Source organism: Scyliorhinus torazame, chromosome 26 (genome assembly GCF_047496885.1).
Source record: "Scyliorhinus torazame isolate Kashiwa2021f chromosome 26, sScyTor2.1, whole genome shotgun sequence".
NCBI classification, from domain to species: domain Eukaryota; kingdom Metazoa; phylum Chordata; class Chondrichthyes; order Carcharhiniformes; family Scyliorhinidae; genus Scyliorhinus; species Scyliorhinus torazame.
In genome coordinates this window covers 18,534,637-18,559,251 of record NC_092732.1, presented here as the reverse complement: position 1 = coordinate 18,559,251, position 24,615 = coordinate 18,534,637, and the positions used below count along the sequence as shown (strand labels likewise).

At 46.6% G+C, this 24,615-nt stretch overlaps 1 protein-coding gene across 1 annotated transcript; it reads right to left on the bottom strand.

The window, feature by feature from the left end:
- Positions 1 to 11,173: 11,173 nt before the first annotated feature.
- Positions 11,174 to 23,691, bottom strand: LOC140402844 (probable G-protein coupled receptor 139). Its single transcript, XM_072490467.1, has 2 exons — positions 23,625 to 23,691; positions 11,174 to 12,075 (listed from the first exon to the last, which is right to left on the bottom strand). Exons 1-2 carry the CDS (start codon positions 23,689 to 23,691, stop codon positions 11,174 to 11,176), a joined length of 969 nt encoding a protein of 322 aa, XP_072346568.1.
- Between the last annotated feature and the right edge of the window lie 924 nt (positions 23,692 to 24,615).

The window sequence follows — 24,615 nt, the reverse complement described above, 5'->3', positions numbered from 1 at the left end:
GATAATGTGGACTTCCGGCTGATCTTTAGTGCCGACACACTGGATATAATCTTTGATCATTTCCGCACGGTCCCAGGTTTACTCTGTTTGGAGCCGAGTTCCAGCAAACACGGCAGACGCATTTGCGAGACAAGTTTGCACTGAGTGCTGAATTTGGTGCATTTGAGTGCGTTCGTGAGAGTTTGGTGACTAAGGGAGTTAAGTGAGGAGGGAGTAAGGTGCTCCTTTCATTTTGGTTCCTACAATTCCGCAAAGAGCGAAAAGGGAGCCAGGAGTTTACAGAGAGTGCAGCTGACTGGGAGCAAAGTCGGAGGGCGGAGGTCCAGTTGGTCCACAGGGCAGCTATATTCTGTAAGGTAAGAGGGGATGGAGGCTAGGCCAGTTGCATGCTCCTCCTGTAGGATGTGGGTGGTGAGGGATAACACTGGTGGCCCCGCTGACTATACCTTCGGGAAGTGCAGCCAACTCCAGCTCCTCAAAGACCGTGTTAGGGAACTGGAGCTGAAGCTGGATGAACTTCGGATCATCCGGGAGGCAGAGGGGGTGATACAGAAGAGTTACAGGGAGGTAACCACACCCAAGGTACATGAAAAGAGTAGCTGGGTTACAGACAGGGGAAAGAAAACCAACAGGCAGACAGTGCAGGGAACCCTCGTGGCCGTTCACCTTCAAAACAAGTATACCGTTTGGGATGCTGTTAGGGGGGATGACCTACCGGGGGAAGGCCCCAGCGGCCAGGTCTCTGGCACTGAGTCTGGCTCTGGGGCTCAGAAGGGGACGGGGGGGGGGATAGAAAAGCAATAGTTGGAGGAGATTCAATGGTTAAGGGCAATAGATAGGAGATTCTGTGGTCGCGAGCGAGACTCCCGGAGGGTATCTTGCCTCCCGGGTGCCTGGGCCATGGATGTCTCGGATCGTGTCTTCAGGATCCTTAAGGGGGAGGGGGAGCATCCAGAAGTCGTGGTGCACATTGGTACCAACGACGTGGTTGGAAAAGGGGTGTGGAGGTATTAAACAAGTTTAGGGAGTTAGGCTGGAAGTTAAAAGCCAGGACAGACAAGGTTGTGATCTCTGGTTTGTTGTCGGTCCCACGTGATAGCGAGGCTAGAAATAGGGAGAGAGTGCAGCTGAACATATGGCTGCAGGAATGGTGTAGGAGGGAGGGCTTCAGGTATTTGGATAATTGGAGCGCATTCTGGGGAAGGTGGGACCTGTACAAGCAGGACGGGTTGCATCTGAACCAGAGGGGCACCAATATCCTGGGAGGGACGTTTTCTAGTACTCTTCGGGAGGGTTCAAACAAATTTGGCAGGGGAATGGGAACCGGATTTGTAGTCCAACAACTAAGGGAGCCGATATTCAGGACGCCAAAGCGTGTAATGAGGCAGTGGGGAAGGGAACACTGACAAAGGAGAGCACTTGCAGGCACGGAAATGGGTTGAAGTGTGTATACTTCAACGCTAGAAGCATCACGAATAAGGTGGGTGAACGTAAGGCATGGATCGGTACTTGGGACTACGATGTGGTGGCCATCACGGAAACTTTGATAGAAGCGGGGCTGAAATGGTTGTTGGAGGTCCCTGGTTATAGATGTTTCAATAAGATTAGGGAGGGTGTTAAAAGAGGTGGGCGGGGGTTGACATTGTTAATTAGAGATAGTAAACAGCTGCAGAAAGGCAGTTCGAGGAGTATCACCCTACTGAGGTAGTATGGGTTGAAGTCAGAAATAGGAAAGGAGCAGTCACCTTGTTAGGAGTTTTCTATAGGCCCCTCAATAGTAGCAGAGATGTGGAGGAACAGATTGGGAAACAGATTTTGGAAAGATGCAGAAGTCACAGGGTAGTAGTCATGGGTGACTTTAACTTTTCAAATATTGAGTGGAAACTCTTTAGATTAAATAGTTTGGATGGGGTGGTATTTGTGCAGTGTGTCCAGGAAGCTTTTCTAACACAGTGTGTAGATTGTCCGAACAGAGGAGGGGCAATATTGGATTTAGTACTTGGTAATGAACCAGGGCAAGTGATAGATATGTTAGTGGGGGAGCATTTTGGAGATATTGACCACAATTCTGTGACTTTCACTTTAGTAATGGAGAGGGATAGGTGCGTGCAACAGGGCAAGGTTTACAATTGGGGAAAGGGTAAATACGATGTTGTCAGACAAGAATTGAAGTGCATAAGTTGGGAACATAGAATGTCAGGGAAGAACACAAGTGAAATGTGGAACTTGTTCAAGGAACAGGTACTACGTGTCCTTGATATGTGTGTCCCTGTCAGGCAGGGAAGATATGGCCGAGTGAGGGAGCCATGGTTGACAAGAGAAGTGGAATGTTTTGTTGAGACGAAAAAGGAGACTTATGGAATGCTGAGGAAACAGGGTTCAGACAGGGCATTGCAGGTATACAAGATAGCCAGGAGGGAACTGAAGAAAGGGATCAGAAGAGCTAAGAGAGGGCATGAACAATCTTTGGCGGGTCGGATAAAGGAGAACCCCAAGGCCTGTTACACATATGTGAGAAATATGAGAATGACTAGAGCGAGGGTAGGTCCGATCAAGGACAGTAGCGGGAGATTGTGTATTGAGTCTGAAGAGATAGGAGAGGACTTGAACGAGTACTTTTCTTCTATATTTACAAATGAGAGGGGCGATATTGTTGGAGAGGACAGTGTGAAACAGATTGGTAAGCTCAAGGAAATTCTTGTTCGGAAGGAAGATGTGTTGGGCATTTTGAAAAACTTGAGGACAGCCAAGTCCCCCGGGCCTGACGGGATATATCCAAGGATTCTATGGGAAGCAAGAGATGAAATTGCATTTCCGTTGGCAATGATCTTTTCGTCCTCGCTGTCAACAGGGGTGGTACCAGGGGATTTGAGAGTGGCGAATGTCATGCCCCTGTTCAAAAAAGGGACGAGGGGTAACCCTGGGAATTACAGGCCAGTAAGTCCTACTTAGGTAAGAAGTCTTACAACATCAGGTAAAGTCCAACAGGTTTGTTTCGATGTCACTAGCTTTCGGAGCGCTGCTGCTTCCTCAGGTGAATGAAGAGGTGTGTTCCAGAAACACATATATAGACAAATTCAAAGATGCCAAATAATGCTTGGAATGCGACCATTAGCAGGTGATTCAATCTTTACAGATCCAGAGATGGGGTGACCCCAGGTTAAAGAGGAGTGAATTGCATCAAGCCAGGACAGTTGGTAGGATTTCGCAGGCCAGATGGTGGGGGATGAATGTAATGCGACATGAATCCCAGGTCCCGGTTGAGGCCGCACTCATGTGTGCGGAACTTGGCTATCAGTTTCTGCTCGGCGATTCTGCGTTGTCGCGCGTCCTGAAGGCCGCCTTGGAGAACGCTTACCCGGAGATCAGAGGCTGAATGCCCTTGACTGCTGAAGTGTTCCCCGACTGGAAGGGAACATTCCTGCCCGGTGATTGTTGCTCGATGTCCGTTCATTCGTTGTCGCAGCGTCTGCATGGTCTCGCAAATGTACCACGCTTCGGGACATCCTTTCCTGCAGCGTATGAGGTAGACAACGTTGGCCGAGTCGCACGAGTATGTACCGCGTACCTGGTGGGTGGTGTTCTCACGTGTAATAGTGGTATCCATGTCGATGATCTGGCAAGTCTTGCAGAGATTGCCATGGCAGGATTGTGTGGTGTCGTGTTCACTGTTCTGAAGAATGGTTAGTTTGCTGCAAACACTGGTTCCTTTGAGGTTGCGCAGTTGTTTGAAGGCAAGTAGTGGGGGTGTGGGGATGACCTTGGCAAGATGTTCATCATCATCAATGACGTGTTGAAGGCTGTGAAGAAGATGACGTAGTTTCTCCGCTCCGGGGAAGTACTGGACAACGAAGGGTATTCTGTTGGTTGTGTCCCATGTTTGTCTTCTGAGGAAGTCGGTGCGGTTTTTCGCTGTGGCGCGTTGGAACTGTCGATCGATGATCGATTACTTCATGGTAGGCAAAGTGATGTAAAGGGTACTGAAAGATAGCATTACTGAGCATCTGGGAAGACACTGCTTGATTAGGGATAGTCAGCACCGATTTGTGAGGGGTACGTCTTGCCTTACAAGTCTTATTGAATTGTTTCAGGAGGTGACCACGCATGTGGATGATGTTAAAGCAGTGGATGTAGTGTACATGGATTTTAGTAAGGCATTTGATAAGGTTCCCCATGGTCGGCTTCTGCAGAAAGTAAGGAGGCATGGGATAGTGGGAAATTTGGCCAGTTGGATAACGAACTGGCGAACCGATAGAAGTCAGAGAGTGGTGATGGATGGTAAATATTCAGCCTGGATCCCAGTTACCAGTGGCGTACCGCAGGGATCAGTTCTGGGTCCTCTGCTGTTTGTGATTTTCATTAATGACATGGATGAGGGAGTTGGATGGTGGGTCAGTAAATTTGCAGACGATACGAAGATTGGTGGAGTTGTGGATAGTAAGGAGGGCTGTTGCCGGCTGCAAAGAGACAAAGATAGGACGCAGAGCTGGGCTGAGAAGTGGCAGGTGGAGTTTAACCCTGGAAAGTGTGAGGTTGTCCATTTTGGAAGAACAAATATAAATGCGGAATACAGGGTGAACGGTAGAGTTCTTGGCAATGTGGAGAAGAAGAGAGATCTTGAGGTCCATGTTCATACATCTTTGAAAGTTGCCACTCCAGTGGATAGAGCTGTGAAGAAAGCCTATGGTGTGCTAGCGTTCATTCACAGAGGGATTGAATTTAAGAGCCGTGAGGTGATGATGCAGCTGTACAAAATTTTGATACGGCCACATTTGGAGTACTGTGTACAGTTCTGGTCGCCTCATTTTAGGAAGGATGTGGAAGCTTTCGAAAAGTGCAAAGGAGATTTACCAGGATGTTGCCTGGAATGGAGAGTAGGTCTTACGAGGAAAGGTTGAGGGTGATAGACCTTCTCTCTTTAGAACGCAGAAGGATGAGGGGCGACTTGATAGAGGTTTATAAGATGATCAGGGGAATAGATAGAGTAGACAGTCAGAGACCCTTTTCCCGGGTGGAACAAACCATTACAAGGGGACATATATTTAAGGTGAATGGTGGAAGATATAGGGGGGGATGTCAGAGGTAGGTTCTTTACCCAGAGAGTAGTGGGGGCATGGAATGCACTGCCTGTGGAAGTAGTGGAGTCGGAAACATTAGGGTCCTTCAAGCAGCTATTGGATAGGGACATGGATTGCGGTAGAATGATATAGAGTCGATTAATTTGTTCTTAAGGGCAGTGCGGTAGCATTGTGGAGAGCATAATTGCCTCACAGCTCCAGGGTCCCAGGTTCGATTGCGGCTTGGGTCACTGTCTGTGCGGAGTCTGCACATACTCCACGTGTGTGCATGCTTTCCTCCGGGTGCTCAGGTTTCCTCCCACAGTCCAAAGATGTGCAGATGAGGTGGAATGGCCATGATAAATTGCCCTTAGTGTTCAAAATTGCCCTTAGTGTTGGATGGAGGTGTTGACCTTGGGTAGGGTGCTCTTTCCAAGAGCCGGTACAGACTCAATGGGCCGAATGGCCTCCTTCTCCACTGTAAATTCTATGATAATCTATGATTTATCTAGGACAAATGTTCGGCACAACATCGTGTGCCGAAGGGCCTGTTCTGTGCTGTTTTTTTCTATGTTCGATGTTCTATGCTCTACGTTCTTTGTTAAACATAGCTTGAGCCAAAATGTGGTTAAAACATATTATCATGTGAACAAAGGTCAAAGAAAAGTACAGCACAGGAACAGGCCCTTCGGTCCTCCAAGCCCGTGCCGACCATGCTGCCCGATTAAACTACAATTTTCTACACTTCCTCGGTCCGTATCCCTCTATTCCCATCCTATTCATGGACTTGTCAAGATGCCCCATAAATGTCACTATCGTCCCTGCTTTCACCTCCTCCTCCGCCAGCGACGTCCAGGCATCCACTACCCTCTGTGTAAAATACTTGCCTCGTACATCTGCTCTAAACCTTGCCAATCGCACGTTAAACCTATGCCCCCTAGTAATTGACCCCTCTGCCCTGGGGAAAAGCCTCTGACTTTCCACTCTGTCTATGCCCCTCATAATTTTGTGAACCTCTATCAGGTCGCCCCTCAACCTCCGTCGTTCGAGTGAGAACGAACCGAGTTTATTCAACCGCTCCTCATAGCTAATGCCCTCCATACCAGGCAACATTCTGGTAAATCTCTTCTGCACTCCTCTAAAGCCTCCACATCCTTCTGGTAGTGTGGCGACCAGAATTGAACACTATACTCCAAGTCTGGCCTAACTAAGGTTCTATGCAGCTGCAACATGACTTGCCATATCTTATCCTCAATGCCCCGACTAATGAAGGCAAGCATGCCGTATGCCTTCGTGACTACCTTCTCCACCTGTGTTGCCTCTGTCACTGACCTGTACACCTAGATCTCTCTGACTTTCAATACTCTTGCGGGTTCTACCATTCACTGTATATTCCCTACCTGCATTAGACCTTCCAAAATTCATTACCTTACATTTGTCCGGATTAAACTCCATCTGCCATCTCTCCGCCCAAGCCACCAAACAATCTAAATCCTGTTCTAACCTCTGACAGTCTTCATCGCTCTCCGCAATTCCACCAATCTTTGTGTCGTCTGCAAACGTACTAATCAGACCAGTTTCATTTTCCTCCAAATCATTTATATATACTACAAACAGCAAAGGTCCGAGATCTGATCCCTGCGGAACACCACTAGTCACAGCCCTCCAATTAGAAAAGCATCCTTCCATTGCTACTCTCTGCCTTCTATGACCTAGCCAGTTCTGTATCCACCTTGCCAGCTCACCCCTGCTCCCGTGTGACTTTACCATATGCACTAGTCTACCATGAGTGACCTTGTCCAAGGCCTTACTGAAGTCCATATAGACAACATCAACTGCCCTACCTGCATCAGTTATCTTTGTGCCCTCTTCGAAAAACTCTATCAAGTTCGTGAGACACGACCTCCCCTTCACAAAACCATGCTGCCTCTGATGAATACGTCCATTTGCTTCCAAATGTGAGTAGACCCTGTCTCGAAGAAAGCTCTCCAGTAATTTCCCTACCACTGACGTAAGGCTCACCGGCCTTTAGTTCCCTGGATTATCCTTGCTACCCTTCTTAAGCAGAGGAACAACATTGGCTATTCTCCAGTCCTCCGGGACATCACCTGAAGACAGTGAGGATCCAAAGATTTCTGTCAAGGCTTCAGCAATTTCCTCGCTAGCCTCCTTCAGTAGTCTGCTGTAGATCCCCTGAGTCCCTGGGTACTTATCTGTCTTAATATTTTTCAAGACGCCCAACGCCTTGTCTTTTTGGATCTCAATGTGACACAGGCTATCTACACACCCTTCTCCAGACTCAACACCCACCAATTCCTTCTCGTTGGTGAATACTGATGCAAAGTATTCATTGAGTACCTCGCCCATTTCCTCTGGCTCCAAACATAGATTCCCTTGCCTATCCTTCAGTGGGCCAACCCTTTCCCTGGCTACCCACTTGCTTTTTATATACGTTTAAAAATACTTTGGATTTTCCTTAACCCTATTTGCCAATGACTTTTCGTGACCCCTTCTAGCCCGCCTGACTGCTTGCTTAAGTTCCTTCCTACTTTCCTTATATTCCTCACAGGCTTCGTCTTTTCCCAGCATTTTAGCCCTGACAAATGACTCCTTTTTTTTTGACGAGGCCTACAATCTCTCTCGTTATCCAAGGTTCCCGAAAATTACCGTATTTATCATTTTGCCTCACAGGAACATGCCGTTCCTGAATTCCTTTCAACTGACACTTGAAAGCCTCCCACATGCCAGATGTTGATTTACCTTCAAACATCCGTCCCCAATCTAGGTTTTTCAGTTCATAGAATCATAGAATCATAGAAGTTTACAGCATGGAAACAGGCCCTTCGGCCCAACCAGTCCATGCCGCCCAGTTTTTTACCATTAAGCTAGTCCCAGTTGCCCGCACTTGGCCCATAACCCTCTATACCCATCTTACCCATGTAACCATCTAAATGCTTTTTGAAAGACACAATTGTACCCGCTTCTACTACTACCTCTGGCAGCCCATTCCAGACACTCACTACCCTCTGAGTGAAGAAATTGCCCCTCTGGGCCCTTCTGAATCTCTCCCCTCTCACCTTAAACCTATGCCCTCTAGTTTTAGACTCCCCTACCTTTGGGAAAAGATGTTGACTATCTACCTTATCTATGCCCCTCATTATTTTATAGACCTCTATAAGATCACCCCTAAGCCTCCTACGCTCCAGGGAAAAAAGTCCCAGTCTATCCAGCCTCTCCTTATAACTCAAACCATCAAGTCCCGGCAACATCCTAGTAAATCTTTTCTGCAGTTCCCGCCTAATATTGTTATAATTACCCTTCCCCCAATTTAGCACATTCACCCTAGGACCACTCTTATCCTTGTCCACCAGCACTTTAAAACTTACTGAATTGTGGTCACTGTTCCCGAAATGCTCCCCTACTGAAACGTCTACCAACTGACCGGGCTCATTCCCCAATACCAGGTTTAGTACAGCCCCTTCCCTAGTTGGACTGTCTACATATTGTTTGAAGCTGCCCTCCTGGATGTTCCTTACAAACTCTGCCCCGTCTAAGCCCCTGGCACTAAGTGAGCCCCACTCAATATTGGGGAAGTTGAAGTCTCCCATCCCAACAACCCTGTTATTTTTGCTCTTTTCCAAAATCTGTCTACCGATCTGCTCCTCTATCACCCTCTGGCTGCTGGGAGGCCTGTAGTGAACCACCAACATTGTGACTGTACCCTTCTTATTCCTGATCTCTACCCATATAGCCTCACTGCCCTCTGAGGTGCCCTCCCGTAATACAGCTGTGATATTCTCCCTGACCAGTAGCGCAACTCCGCCACCACTTTTACATCCCCCTCTATCCCGCCTGAAACATCTAAATCCTGGAACGTTTGGCTTCCAATCCTGCCCTTCCCTCAACCAGGTCTCTGTAATGGTAACAACATCGTAGTTCCACGTACTAATCCAAGCTCGACGTTCATCTGCTTTACCCGGAATACTTCTTGAATGTCACTTCAAGAAATGTTTGGCGGCTCAAGTAGCTGCAGTGATGTCAGAGTGAGGGTGGAGCTGAGCTCTGGCTCTGATCTTTAGTTTCGCTTTGAGGAAAAGCTTGGGCGTGTCTGGTTGTTTTTTTTAGTTTCCTTTCAGTGTTGGAGCTGCGGCCACCCAAATAATGTGTAATTTTGATCTCTCTGCCATCTAAAGACTATCTCTAGATCAAAGGGCTTTCTTGTCTTATGGGTGTTAAAAGGAAAGTTTAAGGATTACTTAGAGTGTTGTATTCTTTGAGGGCTGTAATCGAATTGATGTTTGCTAAGGTGTTCAGTGTATGTTTTAAAAAGGCGAACTAAGTTCATAGAATAAACATTATTTTGCTTTCAGAAATACTTTCAGATTTCAGCTGCACCACATCTGGGCCGTGGGCTTCCCATATCACATTATAGTAAAAGCCGTGGGTCAGGTGGTCTCCATGATATACTTTGGAGTTCTCTAAACCCTGGCCCATAATAATATGTAGTATTTTGGGGGGACTGAGGTGTCTTAGCTTGTGATTTTGAGACGAACGTTAATCGCAGCTGGTTTAGTGAGTGATGGCGTCGCAGAAGGATGTGGAGGCTTTAGAGAGGGTGCAGAAGAGATTTACCAGAATGTTGCCTGGTATGGAGGGCATAAGCTATGAGGAGCGATTGAATAAACTCGGTTTGTTCTCACTGGAACGAAGGAGGTTGAGGGGCGACCTGATAGAGGTATACAAAATTATGAGGGGCATAGACAGAGTGGATAGTCAGAGGCTTTTCCCCAGGGTAGAGGGGTCAATTACTAGGGGGCATAGGTTTAAGGTGAGAGGGGCAAAGTTTAGAGTAGATGTACGAGGCAAGTTTTTTACGCAGAGGGTAGTGGGTGCCTGGAACTCGCTACCAGAGGAGGTAGTGGAGGCAGGGACGATAGGGACATTTAAGGGGCATCTTGACAAATATATGAATAGGATGGGAATAGAAGGATACGGACCCAGGAAGTGTAGAAGATTGTAGTTTAGTCGGGCAGTATGGTCGGCACGGGCTTGGAGGGCCGAAGGGCCTGTTCCTGTGCTGTACATTTCTTTGTTCTTTGTTCTTTGTTCTTTGAAAATTGAGAGAAACTCTTTAGTAATATCAGGTAACATGGCAGTGATGTCCTTGCATTGTGTTCCGACACGCTGCCGAGAACCTGCGCCGATCCAGTCCACAGATATCCACCAGCTTCCCTATTTCAGTTGGCGAGAGAGAAGGAGAGACACCATCGACTGGGTGGAGGGGGTGGAACTGCCAGGCGCAGGTAGTGTATCCGGAATAAAACAATAATAGCATCAATATTAACAAACATCATCATTACTAATTTCCACAAGACTTTCAGTTCCATGTGTTGGACTGACAATATAAGGTTCGCTTTTTCCGGATGCCAACATTTCCGAATTGATACAGTGAAAGCAGAGGACCAATATGGTTATTGTTTTAGCTCCTGACCAGCAGAGGGTGATGTATCGCTTTTGTTCCCAACTTTGCATTCCAACTTTTGAATGTCACCTCTTGCTCATGGCCACTTCCTTCTGGTTTTATTGATTTCAATGGTCTGTTAGTTCGAGTGTAAAAGTACAGCCTCGCTTCCGGGCCCAGTATTCTTCGGCTTACCTGATTCCTGCTGCTGATTTACTTCCTTCCTCAAGACAACACATATTGCATTTGCTTCACTGTTACTGTTCCGGTGTGACAATCTCTGCTCTTATACCTACGACCCTCAAGCCATCTATCTGTCTTTGATTGCCCCCTCTCTTTAAGGATTGTAATTTGCTGCAGCAGCCTCTTACCGCCCATCCTCTAAAATTTGCCTCTATCAGAAGCCACAGAATGTCGTCAGTTGCCAGCTATTTATTCAATTAGGTGGAGTGTGGTGTCCTAAATGCAAAGCGCGACCACTAACCCCAACAGCGTCACCGCAACCTGCCCACCCCACGTTCAACTTACCATAACCGTGTGTGCATTCCGTTCATCAATTATTTCTGGTGCCATTCAGTTAATGGGAAGCTGAGGTTAAACATTCCGTTATGGATTTTAAACGCTGGAATCCACCTGTTGGATAGTCTCAATTGATCTACTTCTTCAATAATTGAATAAATGATGCAACTGGATATTGCATCGCTCTTTTGAGCTGCGCTCTGAACTTGGACTGAGTCAGTCCATAAATAAATGTGTTGGTACAACAATTAAAATTCGCCAGCATAATCCCAGCTTGTTGAAGGAAAAATTCAGAACTTGTGTAAGTCCCTGGGTCTTTTCCTGTAAAGCTGTAATACAAGAATTCTATTACAAACGTCAGCCACAGAAGAATGAAACTGCCGGAAATGGTGAAGAGTAAAATCATGGACTTCCTTCTGCTCTCCATTTCCGGGTCATTGGATTTATCTCCTGTGATTTGACCCCTTAACCCCTTCCGGATTTTACTGGCGACTAAAATGTACCTGACTGTCAGAGCGTTGAACAACAAAACCAATGTAAATGGGAATAATGGGATTAACATTGTATCAAACCAGTCAAATATGATCCATCCAGGCTCAGTGAAATAGTTTGGCTTCCTATAACAGAACCACGGTACATTGTCAATTATCTCCCCAGGTTCATATACAAAGTAAAACGGGACATTTTTGAAGCAGAGCAGAATGCAGACTGTTGTCACAACCACGGTCGCAGTTTTTCCAGTGCAGTATCTTCTTTTCAAATTGTGACAGGAAATGGCTACAAATCGATCAAAGGTGAAAGCAACAGTTAACCAGACAGAGCAGTCTGTGGCTGCACTGGTGAGGACAAGGATAACACTACACACCGGGGTGATGTTCAGATAAGAAACTGCAAAATAGTAACAACCGATGTTGAACAGGATGTCTGCTGTGATAACGACCATTAGATCCGACGCTGCCATGGCCACCAGGTATCGTGTGGTGCAAGCGGAGAGCCCACACTTACCTCTGGCCAAGATGACACCCGCCACGAAATTAACTGGAAGAGAAAGAATTGAAAAGAGACAGGAAAATATTGCTGGAAACGTTTTACTTGCCTCTCATCATGCAGTTAGTCCGGCTCCCCGTAACAAAATCAAAATGGTTAAAATGGTACAAAGATTAAAGGAGCTCAGCAGCGGAAAAGCCGATCTATAATACTCCAACTGTAAGTTTAGAAACGTGGGCACAGGGAACGTCGGAGCAGATGCAGATAAGTCCGTCTTTCAAGCCTGCCCCACCATTTAATTTGACGATGGCTGATCCTTTATCAGAGTGCATTAGTTCTACTCTTGCTGACAGCCCTTACAACTTACAGCCTCGAAATATATCTATTTCCTTCTGAGCAGGTATTCACTTACATGACCTCCGCAGCCATCTGTAGTAAATTATTAGACAGATTCACCACTCTCTGAATGAAGGTTTCTCTCCTGATTTCAGCTCCAAATGGCCCACCAGGTATTACGAGGTGACCCGCTGTACCAGACACCCCAGCCAGAGGACAATATCCCTGCATCCACGTTGTACAGGCCTGTCAGAATGTTATACGTTTCAATCAGACCAACTCTCATTAATCAAAACTTCGGTTAAGGAAGGCTCAATCGATACAACCTATCCTCATGAAACAATCTTACCTTTCGAGCAATCAAGATAGAAATAGGAAGTAGGTGATGTGACCGAAAGATATCTGTTGGTTTGATAAATGTTTTCATAGAGCTTAACGTCTCAAATTTCCATTTTTAACATTGGAGGGCAAATGTTGCCATGCCTCTGCAGGAAGCAAATGTAGCTTCATATGGAATGAAATTGGTTTTCCTGCACCTCTAATTGTAGGCCCGGAAGAATATTAATTGAACTGACCCCTACCCTCACTTCCTCAGTAGCTCACTCATTTTTCCAATGCTCCATCAAATTCTCCGCACGCAATTCCTATGGTGGAATTGTGACCAATAATTTATGGCCTAGAATAATGCTCTGAAGACACAAGTTCGAATGTCAGCACGGCAGACTTTGAATTCGACAAAATAATCTCTAATTAAAAATCTATTGATGACCTGGAAACTATAGTCGATTTCGGCGTGAGAACAGCTGGTGAGTCAGTTTCAGCGGGAGCATTGCGGAAGTGGCTGCTGGGAGGTAAGTCAACCTTTAAAAGCACTTGTCTTTGCAGGGGCAGGCCAGTCGATTTCGGCGTGAGAACAGCTGGTGAGTCAGTTTCAGCGGGAGCACTGCGGAAGTGGCTGCTGGGAGGTAAGTCAACCTTTAAAAGCACTTGTCTTTGCAGGGGCAGGCCAGTCGATTTCGGCGTGCGAACCGCTGGTGAGTCAGTTTCAGCGGGAGCATTGCGGAAGTGGCTGCTGGGAGGTAAGTCAACCTTTAAAAGCACTTGTCTTTGCAGGGGCAGGCCAGTCGATTTCGGCGGGAGAACAGCTGGTGAGTCAGTTTCAGCGGGAGCATTGCGGAAGTGGTTGCTGGGAGGGAAGTCTGTCCTTTAAAATCACTTGTCTTTGCAGGGGCAGGCCAGTCGATTTCGGTGGGAGAATCAGCTGGTGAGTCAGTTTCAGAGGGAGCATTGCGTAAGTGGCTGCTGGGAGGTAAGTCAACCTTTAAAAGCACTTGTCTTTGCAGGGGCAGGCCAGTCGCTTTCGGCGTGAGAACAGCTGGTGAGTCAGTTTCAGCGGGAGCATTGCGGAAGTGGCTGCTGGGAGGTAAGTCAACCTTTAAAAACACTTGTCTTTGCAGGGGCAGGCCAGTCGATTTCGGCGGGAGAACAGCTGGTGAGCCTGTTTCAGCGAGAGCATTGCGGAAGTGGTTGCTGGGAGGTAAGTATGTCCTTTAAAAGCACTTGTCTTTGCAGGGGCAGGCCAGTCGATTTCGGCGGGAGAATCAGCTGGTGAGTCAGTTTCAGCGGGAGCATTGCGGAAGTGGCTGCTGGGAGGTAGGTCAACCTTTAAAAACACTTGTCTTATCAGGGGCAGGCCAGTCGATTTCGACGTGAGAACAGCTGGTGAGTCAGTTTCAGCGGGAGCATTACGGAAGTGGCTGCTGGGAGGTAAGTCAACCTTTAAAAGCACTTGTCTTTGCAGGGGCAGGTCAGTCGATTTCGGCGGGAGTGCAGCTGGCTGGTTAGTCAATTTCAGCAGGAGCTGAGAATTTTTCTTTTTTTTTTCAATTTGTTTTTTAGGCGGGAACAGGAAGTCGACCCGCGGACGTTTGGGAAGACTCTCACCAATAAATTCTTGTGGAGAGGAAACCCAAGACACTACACGTGTAGTGTCTCCCACCCGCCCTCCTCCTCTAACCTAATAATAAAACCCATTGGTCTGAGGTAAGTACCATATTTTATTATATTATTATTTTTTTTAATAAAAATTTAATTTAGTTGTCAGCCAGATCTTGGTAGAAAGTAAGAGGAATGGCAGGGAAGGGAGTGCAATGTTCCTCCTGCAGGATGTTTGAGGCGAGGGATGCAGTTAGTGTCCCTGCTGATTTTACCTGCAGGAAGTGCTGCCATCTCCATCTCCTCCAAGACCGAGTTAGGGAACTGGAGCTGGAGTTGGAAGAACTTCGGATCATTCGGGAGGCAGAAGGGGTCATATATAGCAGCTTCAGTGAATTAGTTACACCAAAGATTGGAGATAGGTGGGTAACTGTAAGAGGGACTGGGAAAAAGAAGTCAGTGCAGGGATCCCCTGCGGTCGTTCACCTGAGAAACAAGAATACCGCTTTAGATACTTGTGGGGGGGGGACGACTTACCAGGGGTAAGCCATGGGGTACGGGCCTCTGGCACGGAGTCTGTCCCTGTTGCTCAGAAGGGAAGGGGGGAGAGGAGCAGAGCATTAGTAATTGGGGACTCTATAGTCAGGGGCACAGATAAGAGATTTTGTGGGAGAGTGAGAGACTCACGTTTGGTATGTTGCCTCCCAGGTGCAAGGGTACGTGATGTCTCGGATCATGTTTTCCGGGTCCTTGGGGGGAGGGGGAGCAGCCCCAAGTCGTGGTCCACATTGGCACTAACGACATAGGTAGGAAAGGGGACAAGGATGTCAGGCAGGCTTTCAGGGAGCTAGGATGGAAGATCAGAACTAGAACAAACAGAGTTGTTATCTCTGGATTGTTGCCCGTGCCACGTGATAGTGAGATGAGGAATAGGGAGAGAGAGCATTTAAACACGTGGCTACAGGGATGGTGCAGGCGGGAGGGATTCAGATTTCTGGATAACTGGGGCTCTTTCTGGGGAAGGTGGGACCTCTACAGACAGGATGGTCTACATCTGAACCTGAGGGGCACAAATATCCTGGGGGGGAGATTTGTTAGTGCTCTTTGGGGGAGGGGGGGTTCAATCTAATGCAGCAGGGGCATGGGAACCTGGATTGTAGTTTTAGGGTAAGGGAGAATGCGAGTATAGAGGTCAGGAGCACAGATTTGACGTCGCAGGAGGGGGGCCAGTGTTCAGGTAGGTGGTTTGAAGTGTGTCTACTTCAATGCCAGGAGGATACGAAACAAGGTAGGGGAACTGGCAGCATGGGTTGGTACCTGGGACTTCGATGTTGTGGCCATTTCGGAGACATGGATAGAGCAGGGACAGGAATGGATGTTGCAGGTTCCGGGGTTTAGGTATTTTAGAAAGCTCAGAGAAGGAGGCAAAAGAGGGTGAGGTGTGGCGCTGCTAGTCTAGAGCAGTATTACGGTGGCGGAGAGGATGCTAGATGGGGACTCTTCTTCCGAGGTAGTATGGGCTGAAGTTAGAAGCAGGAAAGGAGAGGTCACCCTGTTGGGAGTTTTTTATAGGCCTCCTAATAGTTCTAGGGATGTAGAGGAAAGGATGGCGAAGACGATTCTGGATATGAGCGAAAGTAACAGGGTAGTTATTATGGGAGACTTTAACTTTCCAAATATTGACTGGAATAGACATAGTTCGAGTACAATAGATGGGTCGTTTTTTGTACAGTGTGTGCAGGAGGGTTTCCTGAAACAATATGTTGACAGGCCAACAAGAGGCGAGGCCACGTTGGATTTGGTTTTGGGTAATGAACCAGGCCAGGTGTTGGATTTGGAGGTAGGAGAGCACTTTGGGGACAGTGACCACAATTCGGTGACGTTTACGTTAATGATGGAAAGGGATAAGTATACACCGCAAGGCAAGAGTTATAGCTGGGGGAAGGGCAATTATGATGCCATTAGACGTGACTTGAGGGGGGGGGGGATAAGGTGGAGAAGTAGGCTGCAAGTGTTGGGCACACTGGATAAGTGGGGCTTGTTCAAGGATCAGCTACTGCGTGTTCTTGATAAGTATGTACCGGTCAGACAGGGAGGAATGCGTCGAGCGAGGGAACCGTGGTTTACCAAGGAAGTGGAATCTCTTGTTAAGAGGGAGAAGGAGGCCTATGTGAAGATGAAGTGTGAAGTTTCGGTTGGGGCGATGGATAGTTACAAGGTAGCGAGGAAGGATCTAAAGAGAGAGCTAAGACGAGCAAGGAGGGGACATGAGGAGTATTTGGGAGGAAGGATCAAGGAAAACCCAAAAGCTTTCTATAGGTATGTCAGGAATAAGCGAATGACTAGGGAAAGAGTAGGACCAGTCAAGGACAGGGATGGGAAATTGTGTGTGGAGTCTGAAGAGATAGGCGAGATACTAAATGAATATTTTTCGTCAGTATTCATTCAGGAAAAAGATAATGTTGTGGAGGAGAATGCTGAGCCCCAGGCTAATAGAATAGATGGCATTGAGGTACGTAGGGAAGAGGTGTTGGCAATTCTGGACAGGCTGAAAATAGATAAGTCCCCGGGACCTGATGGGATTTATCCTAGGATTCTCTGGGAGGCCAGGGAAGAGATGTCTGGACCTTTGGCTTTGATTTTTATGTCATCATTGGCTACAGGAATAGTGCCAGAGGACTGGAGGACAGCAAATGTGGTCCCTTTGTTCAAAAACGGGGGCAGAGACAACCCCGGCAACTATAGACCGGTGAGCCTCACGTCTGTAGTGGGTAAAGTCTTGGAGGGGATTATAAGAGACAAGATTTATAATCATCTAGATAGGAATAATATGATGAGGAATAGTCAGCATGGCTTTGTGAAGGGTAGGTCATGCCTCACAAACCTTATTGAGTTCTTTGAGAAGGTAACTGAACAGGTAGACGAGGGTAGAGCAGTTGATGTGGTGTATATGGATTTCAGCAAAGCGTTTGATAAGGTTCCCCACGGTAGGCTATTGCAAAAAATACGGAGGCTGGGGATTGAGGGTGATTTAGAGATGTGGATCAGAAATTGGCTAGCTGAAAGAAGACAGAGTGTGGTGGTTGATGGGAAACGTTCAGAATGGAGTACAGTCACAAGTGGAGTACCGCAAGGATCTGTTCTGGGGCCGTTGCTGTTTATCATTTTTATCAATGACCTAGAGGAAGGCGCAGAAGTGTTGGTGAGTAAATTTGCAGACGATACTAAAGTCGGTGGTGTTGTCGATAGTGTGGAAGGATGTAGCAGGTTACAGAGGGATATAGATAAGCTACAGAGCTGGGCTGAGAGGTGGCAAATGGAGTTTAATGTAGAGAAGTGTGAGGTGATTCACTTTGGAAGGAATAACAGGAATGCGGAATATTTGGCTAATGGTAAAGTTCTTGAAAGTGTGGATGAGCAGAGGGATCTAGGGGTCCATGCACATAGATCCTTGAAAGTTGCCACCCAGGTTGATAGGTTTGTGAAGAAGGCCTATGGAGTGTTGGCCTTTATTGGTAGAGGGATTGAGTTCCGGAGTCGGGAGGTCATGTTGCAGCTGTACAGAACTCTGGTACGGCCGCATTTGGAGTATTGCGTACAGTTCTGGTCACCGCATTATAGGAAGGACGTGGAGGCTTTGGAGCGGGTGCAGAGGAGATTTACCAGGATGCTGCCTGGTATGGAGGGAAAATCTTATGAGGAAAGGATGATGGACTTGAGGTTGTTTTCGTTGGAGAGAAGAAGGTTAATAGGAGACTTAATAGAGGCATACAAAATGATCAGGGGGTTGGATAGGGTGGACAGTGAGAGCCTTCTCCCGCGGATGGATATGGCTGGCACGAGGGGACATAACTTTAAACTGAGGGGTAATAGATATCGGACAGAGGTCAGAGGTAGGTTCTTTACGCAAAGAGTAGTGAGGCCGTGGAATGCCCTACCTGCTACAGTAGTGAACTCGCCAACATTGAGGGCATTTATATGTTTATTGGATAAACATATGGATGATAATGGCATAGTGTCGGTTAGATGGCTTTTGTTTCGGTGCAACATCGTGGGCCGAAGGGCCTGTACTGCGCTGTATTGTTTTATGTTCTATGTTCTATTGTTCATTTTTATTTAATCCCTTCTGGCTCGCAGATGTCCTTTCGGGAAAGGAATTTATTCTGGCAAACTTGAGACTCCAGATTGACAACAATGCTCTTTACTCTTCATCGATCTCGGAAATCGGTTAGCAAGCAATTTCAGTTCAATTAGCCATGTTGCTCAGCCAATGATGCCGACATTCATTGATTGGTTAAAAAAACCAGAAAACGGTTCTGCTGCAATTGGACGTATCGGACAGTATATCCTTCAAAGGGGAACCTACGATATTGAGGAAGGTCAGTGAAGAATCAGAGACGCATCATGTGTAGCTTCGGCAGAGGCGAATGTTCGAAGCGAAGACTTGTTCTTATTTTTTCCTCAGCATTTGAGGAAACGAAATCACACCCCTCCAGTGATCTGTAGAGTTTTATAAGAGGAGAAACAGTAACCCTGAAAAGCTCCGAATCAGGGAGTGAGTGGAACTGCAGGGAGAATGAAGAGAGGATGGAACAACAGCGATTAATTCCAAGTTTAGTGTACGCATGGCAACCACAGGCGAAGGAAATTGACCTGCAAACGACCGACTGCAAAGATCGGGAAATGTGCCGAATGCTGTGAATTTGGTCTAGAGACGGACAATAGAAATAAGCCAGAGCACAAAGGAAATTAATCGGTGCACTTTTGAAGAGAGAACAAACGTTATTCACAAACTGGTGAATACACAGATGCTTGACGAGGAATAATGATTTCGGATGGAAGGAACTAACTATCTAGTCGTAATTGACTATCTCGATCAAAACAAATCCAGTCAGAAGTTTTACAACACGAGGTTAAAGTCCAACAGGTATGTTTCGATGTCACGAGCTTTCGGAGCGCTGCTCCTTCCTCGGGTGAATGAAGAGGTATGCTCCAGAAACATATATATATAGACAAATTCAAAGACGCCAGACAATGCTTGGAATGTGAGCATTAGCAGGTGATTAATTCTTTACAGATCCAGAGATGGGGTGACCCCAGGTTAAAGAGGTGTGAATTGTGTCAAGCCAGGACAGTTGGTAGGATTTCGCAGGCCAGATGGTGGGGGATGAATGTAATGCGACATGAATCCTAGGTCCCGGTTGAGGCCGCACTCATGTGTGTGGAACTTGGCTATAAGCTTCTGCTCGGCGATTCTGCGTTGTCGCGCATCCTGAAGGCCGCCTTGGAGAACGCTTACCCGGAGATCAGAGGCTGAATGCCCTTGACTGCTGAAGTGTTCCCCGACTGGAAGGGAACATTCCTGCCTGGTGATTGTCGCACGATGTCCGTTCATTCGTTGTCGCAGCGTCTGCATGGTCTCGCTAATGTACCACGCTTCGGGATATCCTTTCCTGCAGCGAATGAGGTAGACAATGTTGGCCGAGTCGCACGAGTATGTACCGCGTACCTGGTGGGTGGTGTTCTCACGTGTAATAGTGGTATCCATGTCGATGATCTGGCACGTCTTGCAGAGATTGCCATGGCAGGGTTGTGTGGTGTCGTGGTCACTGATATGAAGGCTGAGAAGTTTGCTGCAAACAATGGTTTGTTTGATGTTGCGCAGTTGTTTGAAGGCAAGTAGTGGGGGTGTGTGGATGACCTTGGGGAAGATGTTCATCTTCAGCGATGACGTGTTGAATGCTGTGAAGAAGATGTCGAAGCTTCACCGCTCCGGGCGTCAATCACCAGGCAGGAATGTTATATTTACAGGGGGATTGAGTTTAAGAGCCGCGAGGTTGTGCTGCAACTGTACATGGCCTTGGTTAGACTACATTTGGAGTATTGTGTTCAGTTCCAGTCACCTCATTAGCGGAAGGATGTGGAAGCATTGGAAAGGGTGCAAAGGAGATTTACCAGGATGCTGCCTGGATTGGAGTGTAGGTCTTATAAGGAAAGGTTGAGGAAGCTAGGGGTTTTCTCATTGGAGCGAAGGAGGACGGGAGGTGACTTAATTGAGGTGGAGAAGATGATGAGAGTGATGGATAGAGTGGTCATTCAGCGAATTTTTCCTCGGGTGGATGTAGCTGTTACAAGGGGGCATAACTGAAAGGTTCATGGTGGAAGTAATAGGAGGGATGTCAGAGGTAGGTTCTTTACTCAGAGAGTGCTTGGGGCGTGAAGCGCCCTCCCAGCTATGGTAGTGGAGTCGGACAGTTTAGGAACTTTCAATCGGTTAATGGATAGGCATATGGAGTGCACTCGAATGATTGGAAGTAGGTTGATTTGATCTTAGTTTCAGACTAGTTGGGCACAGCATCTTGGGCCGAAGGGCCTGTACTGTGCTGTACAGTTCTAACGTCAATGTTCATTTAATACATGACATTTTTTTGAGTGGAGAAATATATACCGTGGGCATTTCCAGGTATCTGAGAGCTCAGTCCTGAGGTTCATGCCGAAGGGATAGACACTAATTGATCTGAGGAGGGGTGTGGAAGTTACGTTTTCACTCTGAAATTGTTCAGAATTTCAGACTTACCGTTCACGTGTTTGTTGAGTTTTGTGAAATTTGACTCGATAGCGTAATGGACGAGGCTAAAAGGAAATGTTTTATATGTAGCAAACGGGAGACGGGTAGGGATTGTCTGAAGTTCATGTGGAACATTTGTAGAATAACCATTTCGTGTCATGTGAATTCTTCTTAATTTTCATCAGCCATATTAATTCACGGGGGCCGGCTTAGCTCTTGTCTAGGCAGCTGGTTCGTGATGCAGAGCGAGGCCAGCGAAATGAAATGAAATGAAAATCGCTTATTGTCACAAGTAGGCTTCAATGAAGTTACTGTGAAAAGCCCCTAGTCGCCAAATTCCGGCGCCTGTTCGGGGAGGCTGTTACGGGCATTAAACCGTGATGCTGGCTCGCCTTGGTCTGCTTTCAAAGCCAGCGATTTAGCCCTGTGCTAATCAGCCCCAGAGGGGTTTCAACTCACGTACTAAGGTTAAATCAGAACCTTTGGTTATCTGGGGCGATGGGGACTTGATCGTTTACCTAGTATTAGAACATAGAACACAGAACAATACAGCGCAGTACAGGCCCTTCGGCCCACGATGTTGCACCGAAACAAAAGCCATCTAACATACACTATGCCATTATCATCCATATGTTTATCCAATAAACTTTTAAATGCCCTCAATGTTGACGAGTTCACTACTGTAGCAGGTAGGGCATTCCACGGCCTCACTACTCTTTGCGTAAAGAAAGTATTAATTAGTTGCAATCATAAATCGTTAATTAAATCGCAGTTATAATGAACTTTTTGAAACAACACACAATTTATTTATCATTTATAATTACGGTGCTATCAGTGACTCTCATCTGATTGATTATACTTGTAATAATGGGTTGGTTTAGCACAGGGCTAAATCGCTGGCTTTGAAAGCAGACAAGGCAGGCCAGCAGCACGGTTCAATTCCCGTACCAGTCTCCCCGAAAAGACGCCTGAAAGCTTTTCACAGTAACTTCATTTGAAGCCTACTTGTGACAATAAACAATTTTCATTTCATTTCATACAAAAAACAGGCACGCATTTTCTCAGTTACATGGTCACCTCCTCATCATAGAACTCACAGTGCAGAAGGAGGCCATTCGGCCCATCGAGTCTGCACCGGCTCTTGGAAAGAGCACCCTACCCAAGGTCAACACCTCCACCCTATCCCCATAACCCACTAACCCCACCCAACACTAAGAGCAATGTTGGATACTGAGGGCAATTTATCATGGCTAATCCACCTAACCTGCACATCTTTGGACTGTGGGAGGAAACCGGAGCACCCGGAGGAAACCCACGCACACACGGGGAGGATGTGCAGACTCCACACAGACAGTGACCCAAGCCGGAATCGAACATGGGACTCTAGAGCTGTGAAGCAATTGTACTATCCACAATGCTACCGTGCTGCCCCCGTCATAGGGACGAGTCTTACTCTGCAGACAACGATTCAACGTGCGAAGTCGGGAATTGTAATTATTGATATGGACTGATTTGCCAAATCTTTATTGGTTACAGAAATCATACAGTGAATGAAGACAGTGCTTTCTTATTTCTGTACCTCAACAAGATAACAGCACTCAACACATATCACTCAAATATTCTCCGGACTGAAGGCGAATTCGATGGATCAGTAACATGAAGGGTTTAGACTAGAGCAGACGAGAGGAAGGACAGGTTTCTAGATAAGGTATTTTAATGCTGCAGCGTATTTCAACCTATGATTTACGTGCCAGTAATTATATGTATTCAGCTGCTTAAATTAAACAAGAAACCAAACAATATCAACTTAATTATAGTTGCATTAACCAATATAATTAATTTAAGACGAAGGCGTCAACGTGGCACAGTGTTTAACACTGTTGACTCACAGCACCAGCACCCGAGTTCGTTTCTAACCCATGTTTTCACGTGCCCCCCCCCCCCATCCCCGTGTCTGTGTGGGTTTGCTCCGGGTGCTCCGGTTTCCTCCCACAGTTCAATGGTGTACCAGGTGGAAGGATTGGCCGTGCTAAAATTGCCCTCCATGTCCAAAGATTCGGTGGGGGGGGGGCGGTGTTGGGATGTGGCGGAGGATGCGCCGACGTAGGGTCCACTTTCAGAGGATCTGTGCAGACTCGATGGGACAAATTACCTCCTCCCTCACGGTCAGAATTCTATGTTCTATGTCTAAGGGCTTCCGTTTGACACTGAAGAAAGCACCTCAATGGGCCGGCCAGATCTATCAGTTGAAAAGAATGCTTGAAGACAGAGCATGCTGGCACAATCCAGTTAGTGACGCACATCAATTTGGTTCAACAGTCATAGACACTCACAATAATTGTCCATTGGAGAAAGTATTCCACATCAATTAGCAACCAAACTCAATATTGTTTTACAGTGACATATAGTCTCAGTAACCATTGGCTGTCTAACTCACTCCGGTTAGTGTCCTACAGAACAAATTCTTTTCCTGTTATTGCAACACCTATATTCTTTCAGACTGCTGGCTACCTGAAGATTTGATATCGTACTGCAAAACATTCAATTGACGCAACAGCTGTATGATTTAACCATCCTATGAAGTTCATTCAAACGTTTATTTACGAGCAGACACACGCAAATAAATTGGCGGAGTCATTCAGGATATTTGAGAGAACAATTCTATTCTCTCTATAATGATCACCACTGAATATAGGTCACAGACTGAACTATAGGCTATTTCGCACACAAAGTTCCACAAATCCAATGTGAAAACACTTACCAGGGACACCAATAATGGCAATGCTGATGTAGATTATTTTTGCAGCACTGAAATATGTTTCGTACATTTTCCTTTGCAGTGATCTGTCCCTTCCCGATCCAGGTCCTCTCCCTGAATAAACGTGTGAGGCGATACATTCGCAGTTCCTTTAATTTATACCCTGAGGGGTCTCCACGGGGACAACGAGTTTGCAAGATTGTTCACGCTATTCTCTGTTAATATTAATCAACTGGTTACGACAGCTGAATTAACTCCCTATCATGGGAGATGCTGTAATTCGTCCTGAGATTTAGTTGGGAAATATGGAGCAGTTATGCTCACTTTGTTTAATAAAAGACACTTTACCGTTGTAGTTTCCATCAGTATCGATGCTCCCTCCATCATTATCTCAAACTTCTCCGGGACGCTTCAGGATGGGCAATGAATATTGGCCTCGACAGCGAATCTTACACTGTTTTGATCATTTATCTAACGGTGTTATGCCCGTTAATAAGTTCCATTCCAAACAGTAGCTGGACATCTCAGTGCCGCGCTTTGATGGCATTTGCTGTTGTCCAGAATATAAGTATAAATGTCACCGGTATTTTCAGAAGCAAAGGCAGCGTCAGGTGTATACATCAGTATAACTGGATGAGATTGCTTGTGGTAGAAGGGGTAGGTGTGATTTGCTGGTCAGTTGGAGTGAGAAGATTAATAGAGAAGTATTCAAGGTTGGGTGGGGCAGTGGTGGATGGAAGATAAACATGGAGTTTGGAGTATATTGGAGTGTGTCTGAAGGGTAGCCCTAGGGATGGGATCACTCGGCTCTGTTGGGAGGGCATCCAGATGGTCGGCGTGATGTAGACACTGTATCGAATGAGGTGTTTGTGTGATTAGTGGGTCATTATTGAACTCTGTTTTAAATGTGCTGCCTCTTATCCTGTTGTTCTAAATTTCCCCACAATATCCAGCATCAGCTCCACGTTTACTTTATGTAGACCTTATCATCTTG